Genomic DNA, 15,138 nt, shown 5'->3' with positions numbered 1-15,138 from the left:
TGTGTGTGTCCTGATGCTTATCAATCTTCTACACAGGTCTGTGCCTCCTGTGGGGAACTAGCCTGTGTGTTCCCTGTGGGAGGCTGACCTGGTGATTCCCTTCCCTTCTCGCTGCTCGGATCACCCAACATGGCCACCAGCCACGAATCCTGCCGGAGTCTCAGAAAGGTGTCCCCACCCCCTGACACCTGCCCTGGAAAAGACAGACGAACTGTCTACTTGATGAATTCCCACCCTGGACCCCACCGTGGAGATGTGCCTAGACGCTGCTCTCCAACATCCCCACCCTGACCCACCCCACATCTCAGGAGCTCAGTAAAGAGACCAGCAGAGGTAGAGACAAAACCACCGTTGGCGCAGGCCAGTTTCGACCCCCTTCTCTAAGTAGCAGATCTGATGGTGCCGTGGGGAGGAAAAAGGCAGGGTCCCAGGCCAGGTGGCTCACCCCACACGGGTACCATTTGCCCACGAGACAGAGACGTGGCCAAGCTGAGCCCATCTGTCCTGGAGGTGTGCGATGGGCCAGCCGCTGAGACGGCCACTCGATAACCCAGTCAGCTCCATTCACCTGCCGGGAGAGCCTATACTGAGTGGCGGGGCTCTGGCGTTGTGGCACAAGGGAAAGAAGGCGCCCCTCGCCACACGCAGCACCTGGCTGTGGTCCTGATCTCCAAGAGCACAAACAGTGTGAACTGGGACCCCAAGCTCTCGTCCCCTGTCCCCTTTGTCTGTGCTCCCCACAGCCCCCTCTGCTGCAGAGGCTGCCCTCCCTTCCCGACATCCTGTGTGAGGCCTGTGTGTGGCTGGGTCCTTCCGTCTGAGGGGTGTGAGTACACCCCTGAGCCTCCCACCGAGGGGAGCGGTGGGGCAGGGCTCTGACAGGTGAAGGCGGCTGCGGACCCCTCCCGCGTCTTGTCCCCACTGACTCGCAATGCCCAAGGTTGCTTTGCAAGCACCCATGCCACCCCGGGAAACCCAATCTCCCAGGGGCACCAGACAGGGCCCTGGCCAGCAGCTTGGTGACCAAACCGTGGCTGAAAGCACGCGGGACTAGGTGGGAGGTGGGACTTCGAGAAACCATCCAGAGAGAAGCCAGGAACCAGAAGGTTGTCACTGCCGTTAGATAATAAAAAGGATTGAGACTTGGGGCGCCGGTGGCTCAGTCAGTTAAGGGTCTGCCTTCGGTTCAGGTCATGATCTCAGAGTTCTGGAATCAAGCCCTGCATCGGGCTCTATGCTCCGCAGCGAGTCTGCCTCTCCCTCTACCTCCACCCATCCCCCCACCCACCGCCACTCATGCTCTCCCTCTCAAATAAATAAATAAAACTTTAAAAACAAAACAAAAAGGACTGAGACCAAACTATGGCCAGATGCCACTTGAAGTACTTTATCCTCAGCATCTCATGTAATTTTACTAGTTATGAAATGACAGATTTGGAGAGCTATTAAGCCCAAGCAGCTAGGAAGTCTGAGCCCCGGTCTGAACTCCAACCTGACGGCAGAACCCTCTGTCTACCCAGTTCAGGCCTCTCCCTCAGGACAAAGGGGCTGGCCAGCAGCCTCCCAGATGGGACAACCTGGGTCAGCAGCCACAGCCTGACTTCACCCTCCCTGGCGGAGCCCAGATCAGTGTCGTGTCCCGCCCCCCTGCTAAGGAGCCACAAGCCAGTCCCACAACCTGGGAGGGCCCTCCTGCCACACCCAAGGCTCCTCCTGCTGGGTTTCCTCCCAAGGCCCCTGGGGGGGGGGGTAGAAATGCGTGCATTCTCTGAACCCATCCCCATTCTGGGGGCCTCAGTCCCTTATATGCAACCCAACGACAGACTCTCTCCAGGGAAGCGACAGATTGGGTAATGGCCAAGCCCAAAGAGCAAAGCCATTCCGGAGGAGGTGGGCAACTTGCCTGGGGCGGGGGTGGCAGGCTGCCCGGCCCATCCTATCAGGCCCCATTCCACAGCCTCCTACTTGTCTCAAAACTTGAACAGCTGACCCAAGGAGCTTCCAAAGGATGTCAGGTCCAGGGGAAAGGGACCATGCCTGTCCTGTCCATGGTTGTACCCCAGTGCTTAGTGCCCTGACACTCCAGAGACGCTCATGTTCTTTGAAGAACTCCCTCACTTCCTGCAAGTCTGTGTTCAAATGTGGCCCTTCTTGCTGAGGCCACCCTCATCGCCTTCTCAGGCTGCAACCTGCCTCCCACCCCAAGCCCCTACTTTGTTCTTATGCTATAGAACTCGAATCACCTTTTCACACTTCTATTACTTATGCTCGTTTCCTGTTACTCACGCTCCCCACTCTTTAGAACGTGAGTCCTGGGACGGCTGGAGGAACCAGCGGGTACTCATCGCATGACTGAGTGAACAGCCAGGATTGAATAGAGATCAACGAGGCAAAGGTCTTCTCTAGTTGGGAACCACTGACCCCAAGGAGCACTGGGCTGGTGCCCCTTGGGGAACTTCCCCACCTTGTTCTCAAGTCTCAGGTCAAGTCCAGGGTCAGGTAGACATCATGCCTGGCATCCTGCTGGGGCTACCTTTGTGGGCCCCGCCTCAGACTAAGGCTCCAGGACACCCAGCTCGGCAGCAAGGAAGATCCAAGAATAATATTAGTTACTAGACTCAGGTAGTCTTGTGCCCAGATGTCCCTCTCCACAAACGCTGGGAACACTGAGTCAGGTGTCCTGAGAGAAGGCTCTAGTCTCTGCTGAATTCCTTCAGGGTAGAGTCAGGTACCTAAAGCTGTCCCCACGCCCAGAGGAGCCTCTCCTCGCTCAAGAATTCACTGTGGTTCCCGGGAAGGGGAAGGAGCAGGGTGACTCTCCAAAGTACCAGTTTTCTCTGAGAAGCAGGGTGGGGAAGGGAGGTCACCTCCAAGGGAACTGGGTACAGCCCCATGCTGCCAGGGCACAGGGAGAGGAGGGTGTCCTGGGGAACCCTGAGAGCCAAGCCTGGAGAAGAACAAGCAGTACTGATGGCCCCATAGGGGGATGCCCCCCTCCTGCCCCATACCCTGCTTCTCCCTGAAAACTGCTCCTGGGCAGGGGAAAGCAAAGTTGCTGAACAGACTTGGCCAGCCTCTACCCAGGAGGAGCCCTGATAGTGGTATCGCCTGAGATAAGAAACCTTCTCTGAGCTGAGCACTCAGGATAAGTCAGTCCAGACGGCTGGTGCTGCTCACAGGAGCCAGCCCAGCAGCATCAGGGACCATGGGCCTCTTGGGCCTCCACTCAGGTGTCTCAACAGCTGCCCCTGGCACTTCTAGAAGGACCAGGAAAGTTGAGGAATCCTTCAGGAAACTCCGTGTTCCTGGAGACTCTTGCCTGGGATGCTCAATGTCTCCAGTGGGTAGCCAAGGGGTCCCAGACCGACGGCAGAGGCTCCACGATTTCCAGTTCCATGGACCACTTTCTCTATGGGGTGCAGGGTGCGCGGGCGCCTGGGGCCAGGAACTCCTGGAAGGGAAGGACGCCTCTTCCCTAAATGAGGTCGAAAGAAAGCACTGTGGAATCCCCAGAAAGGCTCCTTAATGGCAACAGAGCAGCACAAGAATGTGATCCCCTCCACCCCCAACAGGGTACAGAATGCACGCAGCCAAGCCCTCTGCTGAGCAAAAAGCTGAGCAGATTAGATTATATACCCCCTTCCTCCCAGGAAAGGCCCCCAGGTCTCACTCCTGACTCTACCAAGGAGCAGGGCAAGTACCAAGGGACACTTGGTAGAGAACACTGTCCTCTACCTCTGCCTCCCTCGTTTCAAGGAACAATATTTGCATTTTAAAAGGTCTGACATCCAGAGGCTTTCAAAAATGAGGGCCTCTTGGGTGACTTCTGGACAAAGAAGCCAAGTCCCCCCTGCAACCCAGCAGCCATGTCCAAAAGGTCTAGGTGTCTGCCCAAAGCTCCACAAGTGACACTTTTTAGCTTTATGGAGCACTTTAAACAGCTCATCCACCCCCGATGGCTGCTCCATCGGGGTGGGCCACACGTGTTCCTGACATTTTTTCCCCCATTCTCCTGTCAACAAGGCTCCCTGAGGCTTGGCATGGTTAGGCGACTGAGCCAAGATCATGGAGCAAGAAGAAATCAGCAAGGCATGATTCAGAGCTAAACCTGTTACCTGGAAGGACGCTAAAAAACTTAACACCACGTTTGAAGAAAAAGACTTGAGAGACAAGAAGGAGTTTTGCCTCTTCATACTTTCTAAAACATTTCACTTTTCCCGCTATGGGCTCCTTTTGCCTTTTTAATTTTTATTTTTTTTTTAATTTTTTAAACTAATGGGATCAGCTGGAATTATGGGCCTTTCCCTTCTTTCAATGCAACTGTATTAAAAAGTCACTAAGTGCTCAATTATTAAGTTATTAAAATGTGATTGGCCTCGTCTTACTTTGGAGTAGTGGTCAGAGCCTCCAGAGCTGACTTTGCCTCTTGACTGCCACAGGTGAACACTGTGGGCAGATCACTTAAGAAAACCAAATCTAGGGAAGCCTGAGTGGCTCAGTGGGTTAAAGCCTCTGCCTTTGGCTCAGGTCATGATCCCAGGGTCCTGGGATCGAGCCCCACATCAGGTTCTCCGCTCAGCGGGGAGCTGCTTCCTCCCCTCTCTCTGCCTGCCTCTCTGCCTACTTGTGATATCTCTCACTCGCTCGCTAACTAAATAAATAAAATCTTTAAAATAGAAAAAGAAAACCAAATCTAGGGTGCCTGGCTGGCTCAGCTGGTTGAGCACCAGACTCCTGATTTTGGCTTAGGTCTGGATCTCAGGGTCCTAGGATGGAGCCCCAAGTGGCAGGCTCTGGACTCAGCAGGAAATCTGCTGGAGGCTTTCCCTCCCTCTGGCCCTCCCTCTGAGTAGTGCTGGGGTGCTCTCTCTCTCTCAAATAAATAAATAAATCTTAAAAAGAAGGAAGGAAAGAAGGAAGGAAGGAAGACAGATCTAAATGCTCTGCCCATAAGGTAAGTAAGTAGGACCATCTCTCCCAGGACCCCTCCCGTGCCTCAGCTCTGGAACACCCAGCCCGTCTTCCTCAAAAAGCCCTCCTGACCGCTGCTTCCCCTGGGGCTGGGCCACAGCTATTCCACGCGCTGTTCCCGTTCCTCCCACCTGGGGTTTTCTGTCGCCCTGACACACTCATTCCCTCCCAGCTCCCCTCCCTGCTCACAATCCCCTCAGCAGCCTGACAGGACTCTGAGTTGGAAACTCTGCAGAGGATCCCAAGCGCCCAGGTTAAGACGCCCCGCATCTGGCACGCGGATCCCCATGGGAAGGGGCACTGAGTCGGAGCCCTGCCCCCTCACCCCAAGCTCACCTGCTCTCAGGTGAGAGCCTGAGGGGGCCACACCGCGGTTCTCCTGGGTACAGTCCGTTCTCCCCACAGCGAAAGCTCAGTGTGTCTACAAACTGCCCAGCAGGGGCAAACCAAGAGCAAACTTTGCACGCTTTCTTTGGCAAGACGGTATTTTTCACTCCTCACCAAGTCCTAACGTATCACAGCGCAACTCCACCCCCGTCGTCGTGGAAAACGTACTGATCTCCATACCTTCCCTTAAAGGTGTCCAAGGCAGCCAGAGGCGGAGAGAGGCCCAGACCGAAGTCCCTCCCGCGGGCTTCCTGCGTCCGGGGATTAGGAGGCACAAAGGGCCGGCAGGGAGTGGGCCCAGATGGTAGGGGCAGGGACTAAGCCGGCGAGGTAACGTGCTGCGGCCGCTGCTCGCACAGAGCCGGCTACCTGAGACGCGCGTCGCCAGCCTCCGGGGGCAGGCGCCTTGCACGTGGGGCCCAAGGAGCGGGGATCCCACCCCCGCTCGCGGTGACCTCCGGCACTCAGCCCGGCTGGGCACTTGTTTCCCGGTTTCCCAAAACCAACACTATTAGGCAAACCCGGAGCTCAAATTCAGTAAACGCGGGCAGATCCGGCAAATAGAAGTTCCGAGCCGCACTTCCTACAGGTGTCCTTCGCCCAGACAAACCGACGCACGGGATCCAGGGCGAGGCGCGCGGACCCGGGCACAGCTCTTCCCGCCCCGCCCGCGGACGCAGGGGTCTCGGCCTTCCCCCGCCTTCCCGCCCGGAGTGGAGGGCGGCCCGAGGGGGCGGACCTGGCTGGGTGTTTCCGCGCCCGCGCCTCACCTGGAGCCCCAGGCCGGCCCCCGCCCGAGGCCTCGGCGTCCCACCGCACCGGTCGTCGGCTCCGCTCACTCCGCCGCCGGCCCACGGGCTGCTGGGCGGCCGTCTCCTTCCTGCTCACCTCCGGCTCGGCGAGCAGGGGGCGGAGCCGCTGCTATTTACATAAAGGGCGAGCCAGCCGGCCTCGCAGGGCCGCCAGCCCCGGGCCCCAGCGGCCCCGCCCCCGGACCTGGCCCCGCCCCTCCACGGCTCCGGGCCGACGGGGCGGGAGCGCAGGGAGGGCCCCCGGGGAGTGGGGGGCGGGCGGCCGCCGCTCTCCGGCCAATCCTCGCCCCCGGGGAGCGCGGAGGCGGGGCCGCGGCCGGCGTGAATATGCACGAGGCACCGCGGACCCACCCCCGGCCTCACCTGCGCGCACCTGCACTCAGGTTGGCACGCCGCGCCCAGTGTCCTGCCGCGTGCGGGAGGAAATAGTCCCTGGGACGCGCGGCATCCTGGGCCGCCTCCCAGGCCGGACCGCCGAGGGGAGCAGCCCCTCCCCCACGTCGGCCCGGAGCGACTGCGGGAGCGCGCCTGCTCTTCCCGAAGACGCCCAACCCAGTCCGAGCGAGTGACCGGTGGACGCCGGGCCGTTTCGGGACCCAAGAGCGAGGTGGCTTGGGGACGGGGGCGTCGCCACGAGGCGCCTCCCCTCGGGGCGGGTCCCAAACCTGAACCCGGTCCTCCGTGTCGCTGCGGAGGCAGGAAGGCGCCCAAGGCCCCGAAGGACAGCAACATTGACCGGAGTTTTTAGCACAACTGGAGAGTGAGTTGGAGCGACGAGAGGCGAGAGCGGAAGGGGCGCGGAGGCCAGGGACGCGAATGGCGCGCTCCACAGCACGACCCGAAGCACTGGGGTTCAAGGCGCGCCAACGTGGCGCCTCCCCGCCGCCCCTCTATCCCGAAGCGGCTGCGTTCAGAGAAAGCTCGATGGAGCGCCAGCCTCCCTCCGCGGTCGACCACTCAGAAAGCCAAGCTAATTAGGTCTGTGACTTCCCGTGCCCTGGGCGCAGGCCGTGAGAAAGGTGCGGGGTCGCGTTCTTGCCCTCCCGGGGAGACTTCTCTTCGCTCCCGCGCCAGAGAAAGCTTTGTGTGCGGGCGGGCAAAGACAGGGTGAGGGCCTGGGGGCCGGGTCCTCGGACATCGGGACTTTGTGGGGGCGGGGCGGGGAGAGAAGGGGAAGGAGGGCTGGAGGCTCCAGCTAGGGACTCGTCCACTATCTCCAGCCACAGCAGAAAAGCGATCTATTTTTTAATGGCTTTGGCTTTATCGCACGAAGCAGGCACCCTCTCGTTTAAAGGCACAAGAGTCCTCTCTTCCGCCCCACCCCGCTGGGTCTCTGAAAATCTAGTCCTGAGTTCCAAGACAGCCATCTCAGGCCTGGGACTATGGAAGCCAGGAAGGGGGGCGGGGGGCATGGCTTCCTTCTCCTGCAAGCATCAGACACCCAGGGCCAAGGCCCAGACCAGCCCCTGAAGCTACAGGTCAGGGTCTGAGTATAAGAGGCAGCTGAGATGGTCCCTGAGAGTAGACAGTCCAGGTCCCCCAGAGCAGCGTGACTAGTGTTCCAGATCCCTGGGCAGCGTGAAGTCCCTGAAGCTGTAGAAGGAGATGTCTCCATGATCCACCAGGGCAAAGATCAGAGGAACATCCCCACTCTGGTAGGATAACCGCTTGAGGGTACAGAGGTCTGGAACTGGCTCATCAAATCTGCAGGGATAGAGCTAGACTGAGACGTGGACACAGGCCACCCATAAACTCTGAGCCCCCAGCCCTCTTCGGCTACCAGGGAAGGGAAATCGTAAGACAGGAGTTGAGGGTACAAGAAGTCGGGCCTCTGGACTCTCCTGTCTGCAAACTGCATGGCTCTGACCCGTTCTCCAAGAGTGACCCAGAGCCTTGACTGGGTACGGGGGCTCGGAAGAGTGAGCTCTTAGCCTGTGAATCCCTCTGATTCACATCCCTTCTGCTGGATGAGCCCTGCAGTAAATTAGCACAGGACAGAGACAACCAAAGATGCCAGGAATGAATGATCCAAATAAGGATCCGGGAAGCTCCGTTTCCTGTAGCACGGATGGGCTGTGCGGCCCTGAGTCAGTCACAGCTCTCCGGAGCTCTGGTTCTTCTGACTGGCAAACTGGCCAGGGGCACAGAGGGGAGGTCCACGTGGTTTACAAGAGAACGGGCAGCAGCCTGGGGGTAGTGCGCACTGGTCTCGTACCCACTAATGCACATCCGGGCGTAGGGCTTGCCGGGGTTATTCTTTCGGAATGTGGCCACAGCATCAGCCTGGTAGATGTCAAAGCTGATCTCCAAGCCCCCAGACTTCTCCAGCAGCCTGAGGACACAGTGAGAAACCTTAAGAAACAGGGACCCTCCTCCTCCTTTTTCCCTGCCATGCTTTCCCTCCCGCAGTTCCACCAAGCAGCCTCGTCAAGGGGAACTGAGGTCCTCCCACTTGGGCAGGGGAAGGTTCCAGCTGCCTATCTCAAAATCCTCAGGCGAAATCCACCTCTTGCCTTTCATCCCTCCCTCTCCCCTAGACACACATGAATATCCCCCGGCTCATGTCCAACCTCAGGAGTCAAGCTCCAGCTGCCAACTCCTGCTGGCAGCCAAGGCACCCTGGAGACAGGCACTACCTGGAGACTCACCGGGCACCTCCATCAGCAAGGTGTGTGGTCCGCAGCACAGAGAGATGCTGCAGGGCTGTGGCTGCGAGGACAGTGAAAATAAGGTGTTGGGGGAGTCAACCATCTACAGACTCCTCTGACATTTCTGAATCCACCATCTAGTTTAGTGTTGCCAGACTTAACAGATTAAATTTTAAAAAACTGTAGGTATGTCCAATATTTGGAATACACTTACACTAAAAAAAATTAGCTGATTATCTGAACTTCAGATAGAACCCATCTGGCAACCCTAATCTTGTTACATAGAATCTCCCATGTTCCCATAAAGATTGTAAAGAATTCTGCCTCTCTTAATACTGTTCTTGCCGTATTAGTTCCCTATTCTTAAACATGCAGGGCGTACCAGTAAGCCTTTTATTTGGCCAAGATGGCACCTCCTTGCTCCCCTATCCCAGAGTTGAGAGAACAGGGACCACAGCTAGCTGGTGGCAGAGCCACCCACATGTATCTTGTTTATGATTTTAAGGATACAGTTGTAGTTTCATTCCCCCTCGCCTCTCCCTGGACACAGACTCGCCATTTCCAAACCTTCCCACATGGGTCCTTTTGCTGCTTTGCAGGAGAACAGACTGTCCTTGTGGGTTCCACTCCATGGGACAGCTCTCTCCGCCCCAGCTTTCTTAAGCCTCAATTAGTCATGGCCAATCCATGTCCCTTTCAAAGTCTTACGACTCCTCAGCTGCCAGGGGCCTGCAGGGCTTTGGCAGGGTAAAGAGGTACCTGGGGAGTCTGCCTGGCCAGGACTCAGCAAGGGTCTGACAGGCTGGTCCCACAGATGCGGGGGGCGGCTCCGGCTCTTCTGCAGGTGCCGTGTTCGCAGCAGCTGCTTGTACTCCTGCCAGCTGGAGCAGCGCCGCACCTCAGGATCCGAGTTCACATCCTCCCGGAAGTGCTGGGCCTCTGCATGCTGCTCCCGTTCCCTCCTGGAGAGCTTCTCCTTCCTCTGGTTCAGCTTCTGACACCAGGATTCCGCATCTGTCTCCCGCCCAGCGACGTTGGCCGGGAGCAGTTCTGGGGCTGGGGCAAGCAGAAGGGTGTGGCGGCTATCTGAAGCCATGTTGGGGAAGGAGATCTGTTCAAAGTTCCAGCGTGGCTTACAAACCCCCTTGACCCCGTTCTCTACTTTGCCACTCTCCTGGCTGCACCCCACCCCCTCATTAGCCAGGTCAGGCCAGGGCTGCAGGGATCCCAGAAGCTCAGATGGGCCCATTGGGCCCTTTACAGGGTTTGACTCCTGAGGTTTCTCCTCTCCGCATTGGCTGTTCTGGTTGCAAGGAGGTTGGGTGGAGGTTGTCAGGCTCTCTGGTGTCTCATTCACCCCCTGCGGGGGATTCTCCAGTGCCTTGGCCTTCTTATTAGTGGACCTGAGGGATGGGGGAGGAAATTCAGCATGTCTGCTCCTGATGGCTGAGATGCACACATCCCACACACATCCTACTGCCTCCAGGATCCTATTAGGGAGCCACCCAAGCCCAGCTCCTAAGCCAATGCATTCTCCAAGGTCCCCAAAACGAGTACTCCCTTAACAGCTCTGCTTTCCAGAACTCCCTGGGCAGAGGGGAGCGGGGGGCCATGTGGGAAACATTACCGAGAGCTGGAGCTTCTCCTCTTCCTCTTGCCATTCTGATCCTCTAAGCACCGGGCACTGCTGTCCAAGTTCAGCTGTCTCTCGTAAGGGGACAGGATGGAGCTGTGGGGTGAGAATCCACTTCCTCAGCCTGGAGTTCCCAGTGGAATTTGTGAGGGACTGGCCCAGAAGACAAGTCAGTGGGCCAGGGTCAAAGCCAAACCCAAGGGCCAAGTCCCTGGGCAGACCTACAAGCAGGGTAAATGGGGGCAACCGCAGGGGCCTGCCCATGTGTCTTTGCCCAGGCCTCTGGGTCTCACCAATGGCCCCTTTGAACAGAGACTTACTGGAACCGGGGCTCCTGGAGAGCCGGCAGTAAATGATTAACCACCAGTGAGAAAAATGAAGAGACCAGAAAACTTGGAAAATACAGAAAAATAAAAATACAAACATTTTTGGTTCTTATAAACACACCCTCTCTCATATGGTTTTTTCCTATCAAAAATTACATTGTGCTGGGGTGCCTGGGTGGCTCAGTTGGTTAAGCATCTGCCTTCAGTTCTGGTCGTGATCTTGGGGTCCTGGGATCAAGTCCCACATCCGAGATGCCTGCTCAGCAGGGAGTCTGCTTCTCCCTCTCCCTCTGGCTCCTGCACTCACCCATGCTCTCTCTCAAAGTCTTAACACACTGCTATTTAATCTCCTCTTACTCTCAATAACATATTATAGACATAACCCCTTCTGACTATAGCATTCTTCCCTACCAAGATTTTTTTATGGTGCTAAGGCTGCACTTTCCAAATGATACCCACTAGACACAAGGGGCAATTAAGATTAAATTAAATCCATTAAAATTAAACAAAAATTCAGTCCCACAGTTGCACAAGCCACATATTTTGGACAGCAGAGACCTGGAATGTTTTTATCACTGCAGAAGGTTTTACAAGACAGCACTGCTCTAAGGGACAAACTAAAATTTGTGTGACCGTGCCGTCCCCGTTGGAACTCACAGGATGTTTCCAAGTTCACCAATTTTGCAAAGTGTTGATTATTTTGTGTAACCTCCCCACTAAATACAAGTTCTGTGGGCACAGTGACTTTGCTATTCCTCAGCAATGAGCACAGGGCCTAGCACCCAGTAAGAAATCAACAAATACTGTCAAATGAATGAATGAATGAACATTTTCACAGTTGAACTTCTGCAGACATCTGTGTCTATTTCCTTGGGATATATCTCACTTTTAGGAAGTAAAGGGCATACGTGTTCTAGAACTTTCGCGACACACTATCAAACAGTAAAGAGTATACCAGTTTCCACTCTATGATGATGGTCTCTGTGGCTCTTAGCAATGCTGAGCTATTAAGGTGATCATGTTTAGAGGCTCCAGAAGGAAAGAATATCTAACTTAGCCAAGGGAATGTGAGACCCTACTCAACTGTTAATGCCTCACTTGGCCCTTCATTCATGCATGCACTTGACAAATCTGCTTATACACCCACTGAGGCACCATTCTGGATTACAGCTATGTGCCAGTGCACTGTCATGAGCTAGAAGAGCTTAATTGTTGTCTGCGGAGCAAACAGCCTGAAGATGGGGCTCAATTTGATAACCCAGGATAAGCTGAAATGACCTAGACTTGTCCCAACGTGCCTCTCGATACAGCACTTCCAACAGAGGCCCCCAGCCCATGCCTGGGGAGCTGCAGCTCCAGCCAAGGATTCCAGGTCAAGAGAGGCCATTTTCCACCTTGGGGCTCATCTACCAGGTTCCATGACTGGAATAAATGGGAGGGAAATGGGATTGGGATTTACCTTGGTTGGAATCGTCGAACCACGTAGCCCAGTCTCTTCAGGTGGCTGAAGGCCTCAAAGAGAAAAAGTAAAGATCAGAGGCCCACTTTTGAAAACACCAAATAGTTCCTTCAGACAGGAGCCACTCCCCATGTGGCCTCCCCTGCCCCTCCTGCACACCCCAATTCCAAACCCTGGGATTGGCTGGGTCATACTCCCTTATAAACACCCTCCCCGAACTAAGATCTCAGTCTCTGAATTCCTGTCTCTTGCTTACCTTACTCTGGGCATAAATGACATTCAGCAGTTTCCTGATTTAAATGCAAAATCCCAAAAAAGCTGATAGCTGATGAATCAGGAAAAGAACTACGCGCTAGAATGTTGATACCAAAGCTGTCCGGTGCAAAACTCCTGACCACAGTATGAACAAGGAAGTGGCAAAAGGCGGTAGACAGCACACTTCCCCTGCCCCTCCACCCTATACCTCCACAGACAGGAGTAGGGTAGGAGTGGCCTTTGGTAAAAAACTATATGTCCATCCTTGTGTTCTAAAACCCGTATCAGAGAGATGTATGCAGGAATGACCCCATCCTGCTTGATCTCTCAGCAGCCTTCAACATAGCCAATTACTTCTTCCTTCTTTTGGCTTCTGTGACACCACCTCTTCTGGTTCTTCTCCTGTGTTATCAGACACTCCTTGGTCTGTTTCTGGTCCCTATCTTTCCCCTCATCACACTGGAACCCTCCAGGTCTCAGACCCAGCTCTTGATCCTGGCTACATTCCCGTGCAGCCCTGTGGTTTTAAATACCACCCACAAGCTCATGATGTCTACATTTATGTCTCTAGCCTCGTGCCCCTCCCCTGCTTTGCCTTCTCCCCAGCGCTCAGTTCTGTGAAGTCAGTCATTCAGTTGCTTGCTCACTTATTCCCAATTGCCACCACTAGGATGCAGGCACCATGACCGCAGAGCCCTTGGCTGTCTTGTAGCCCCAGCACATAGCTGTGTCTAGCACCTCGCGGGTACTTATGAATCCTCACTGACTCAGTGGACGGGTGGCTCCTCTCCTGGGAGAGGGTGGCAGATACCTGGTACTGCAGAAAAGTCACAGTGTCCTCAGTCAGCAGTAGCTGGTAAGCCTCCTGAATAGACAGTGGCAGATCTTGGTGGAAAAGCTGGATGGAGCCCTGCAAGTGGGGCCAAGAGCTCAGCTTGTGGACCCTCCTGCAGTGGCTCAACCAGTGGGGCAACTTCGAGGCGGTGATACACGGGCGCCCTTCCTTCCCCCCTCCCCCACCCCCAGGGTCACAGCAAGAATGTGGCCAACCAGGAAAGGAGGGCACCACCTCTAATTCGACGGGAATCCCCGCTCTCTGCATGGTTCTAGAATTCGCGTTACAAGCTTCTTGAATCCTCAGTTGTATATACACTTTTACTCTAATAAAAACATGTCCTTTTGGTTCCTTGCTCCCAACCCTTCCTCCCCCTCCGGGGGCCCCACTCACACACTCCAGCAGATATAAGGCCTCTTCGGGGTGAAGCCGCTGCCGGCCCTGCTCTGAGAAGCCCATGGTCTGCCAGAATTTACCCTGTGTAGGACCCCGAGCGAGTGTCACAAAGAAGCCCGGAAGGCACAGAAGGCGGGTCCCTCTCCCCGAGCCCCGCCTCTCACCGCAGGAGACTTCAATTCCACGAAGCCCTCTTCCGGCCTCCACTCGGCAGCCACCAAACTGCCCCTGGCGAAGAGTGGGGAGGGGGTCCGTCTGAGTCCCCCCGCGAAGTCCACGGGCTCCCGCCGCCCCGCCTGCCCCGGCCCCGCCCCGGCCCGCCCCCCTCACAAGCGCTCCACGCGCTCCTCCGCCAGCAGCTGCCACAGCTCCTCGCGGCACACACGCAGCCGCTCGGCCTGGGCCGCCGAGCCGTCGGGCAGGAAGTCCTTGGGGCCATGCGAGCGTTGAGGCAGCTTCTGGGACCGCGAGCGGGCAGCGAGGAGCTCCCGGGCACTGGGGAAGGAAGAGACGCGGCGTCAGCGCTGCGCACTTGGCGCCGTGCGGCCCCGTCCGACGTTCTCGTCCCCTTCCCCCCCCGCCCTCGCCGCGTGCCCCGCGCCTCCGCGGGCCGGACCGCACCAGAGCACGCGCCCGGCAGGAACCTCCACGGCGGCCGGATCGAGCTCGGGCTCCATCGGGCCGCCGTCTGCGGCTGCGCGCGCACCGCCCCTGACCCGCCCACCGCCGGAACTCCGCGCGGCCCTAGCGCCCGCAGATCCTCCCGCCGCTCCACCAGCCTCCGGCTCGACCCACCGGCTTTGCACCTTCCTGGCTGTCCTAGAGCCTGCCAACAAACTTGTGCCTCGATTCCGGGGGCAGACCGAGTGCAGGTTTCCGGATTTAAAGGAGTTCTCTCCTCCCCATCCCCCCCCCGAGTTCCTCTGTAGTAAAAATTGAGGAACCCGGCATCTGAGAGTGTAGTGTGGACAGTCAAACGTGTGACCCTCCCCTCCGCAGCCCTGGGCCGCTTAGTCTCCACCACTCAGGCTGGACAACGAGGAGAGAGGGAGGGTTTAGAGAAGGGAGAGTTGTAGGTTCCCACAGTCCTGTCTCGCAGACTGGCCACCGGGGGCTGTCACATGCGGTCTGGACAGGTTCGGAGTTCCTTCTTGGTCTTCCGCCGGATCCCTTCCGAGGGGCTCGGAAGCCGGGTTTCGAGGGCTGGGGGGCGGGAGGAGCTGTCCGGTCCACGATGGTGCTGAAGCGCCACTCCAGCCTGTCATTAGCACCCCCTCGAGGCTGGGGTCCCCGCCGCCACCGCCACCATGGGCCGCTCCGACATGGTCCGCTAGGTGGCACCATTGCTCCAACCAGCGGCTGCGGGTCGGCGACTCCGGTCGCGGGCGGAGGTCAACGTGGAAATCCCAGGAGGGG

At 57.0% G+C, this 15,138-nt stretch overlaps 2 protein-coding genes across 4 annotated transcripts in view; both read right to left on the bottom strand.

Moving 5' to 3' along the window:
• Positions 1–6,249, bottom strand: part of LLGL2 (LLGL scribble cell polarity complex component 2) — a 33,892-nt gene extending 27,643 nt beyond the window's left edge. The window contains exon 1 of one of the 2 annotated variants that reach the window (XR_013968217.1): positions 6,129–6,226. The gene's annotated coding sequence lies outside the window, so the exon portion shown is untranslated. Of the gene's footprint in view, positions 1–6,128 lie in introns of both variants that reach the window. The other variant, XM_080827261.1, reaches the window with a different exon arrangement.
• A 1,134-nt stretch (positions 6,250–7,383) lies between these two features.
• On the bottom strand, positions 7,384–14,429 carry TSEN54 (tRNA splicing endonuclease subunit 54). Of its 2 annotated transcripts, none has more exons than XM_080826507.1 (11): positions 14,344–14,429; positions 14,053–14,217; positions 13,887–13,950; positions 13,720–13,803; positions 13,303–13,401; positions 12,237–12,289; positions 10,446–10,547; positions 9,578–10,221; positions 8,819–8,879; positions 8,386–8,502; positions 7,384–7,874 (listed from the first exon to the last, which is right to left on the bottom strand). In XM_080826507.1, the coding sequence occupies exons 1-11, from the start codon at positions 14,397–14,399 to the stop codon at positions 7,724–7,726; spliced, it is 1,596 nt and encodes a 531-aa protein (XP_080682633.1). In that variant the 5' UTR covers positions 14,400–14,429; the 3' UTR covers positions 7,384–7,723. The 2 variants fall into 2 exon arrangements, with proteins under 2 accessions (XP_080682633.1, XP_080682632.1); XM_080826506.1 differs by having other exon boundaries at positions 13,561–13,803; positions 14,344–14,408.
• Between the last annotated feature and the right edge of the window lie 709 nt (positions 14,430–15,138).

This window comes from Martes martes (genome assembly GCF_963455335.1).
Source record: "Martes martes genome assembly, chromosome: 16".
Classification (NCBI taxonomy): Eukaryota; Metazoa; Chordata; class Mammalia; order Carnivora; family Mustelidae; genus Martes; species Martes martes.
This window is presented reverse-complemented; position numbering and strand designations above follow the sequence as displayed.

Coding starts and splice junctions, on each gene's coding strand:
- TSEN54 (XM_080826506.1), bottom strand. CDS start 14,399: ATGGAGCCCGAGCTCGATCCGGCCGCCGTGGAGGTTCCTGCCGGGCGC. Junction 12,290..13,302: donor TGACTTTTCTGCAGTACCAG/GTATCTGCCACC, acceptor TTTCTCTTTGAG/GCCTTCAGCCACCTGAAGAG. Junction 10,222..10,445: donor AGGAGAAGCTCCAGCTCTCG/GTAATGTTTCCC, acceptor CCCATCCCTCAG/GTCCACTAATAAGAAGGCCA.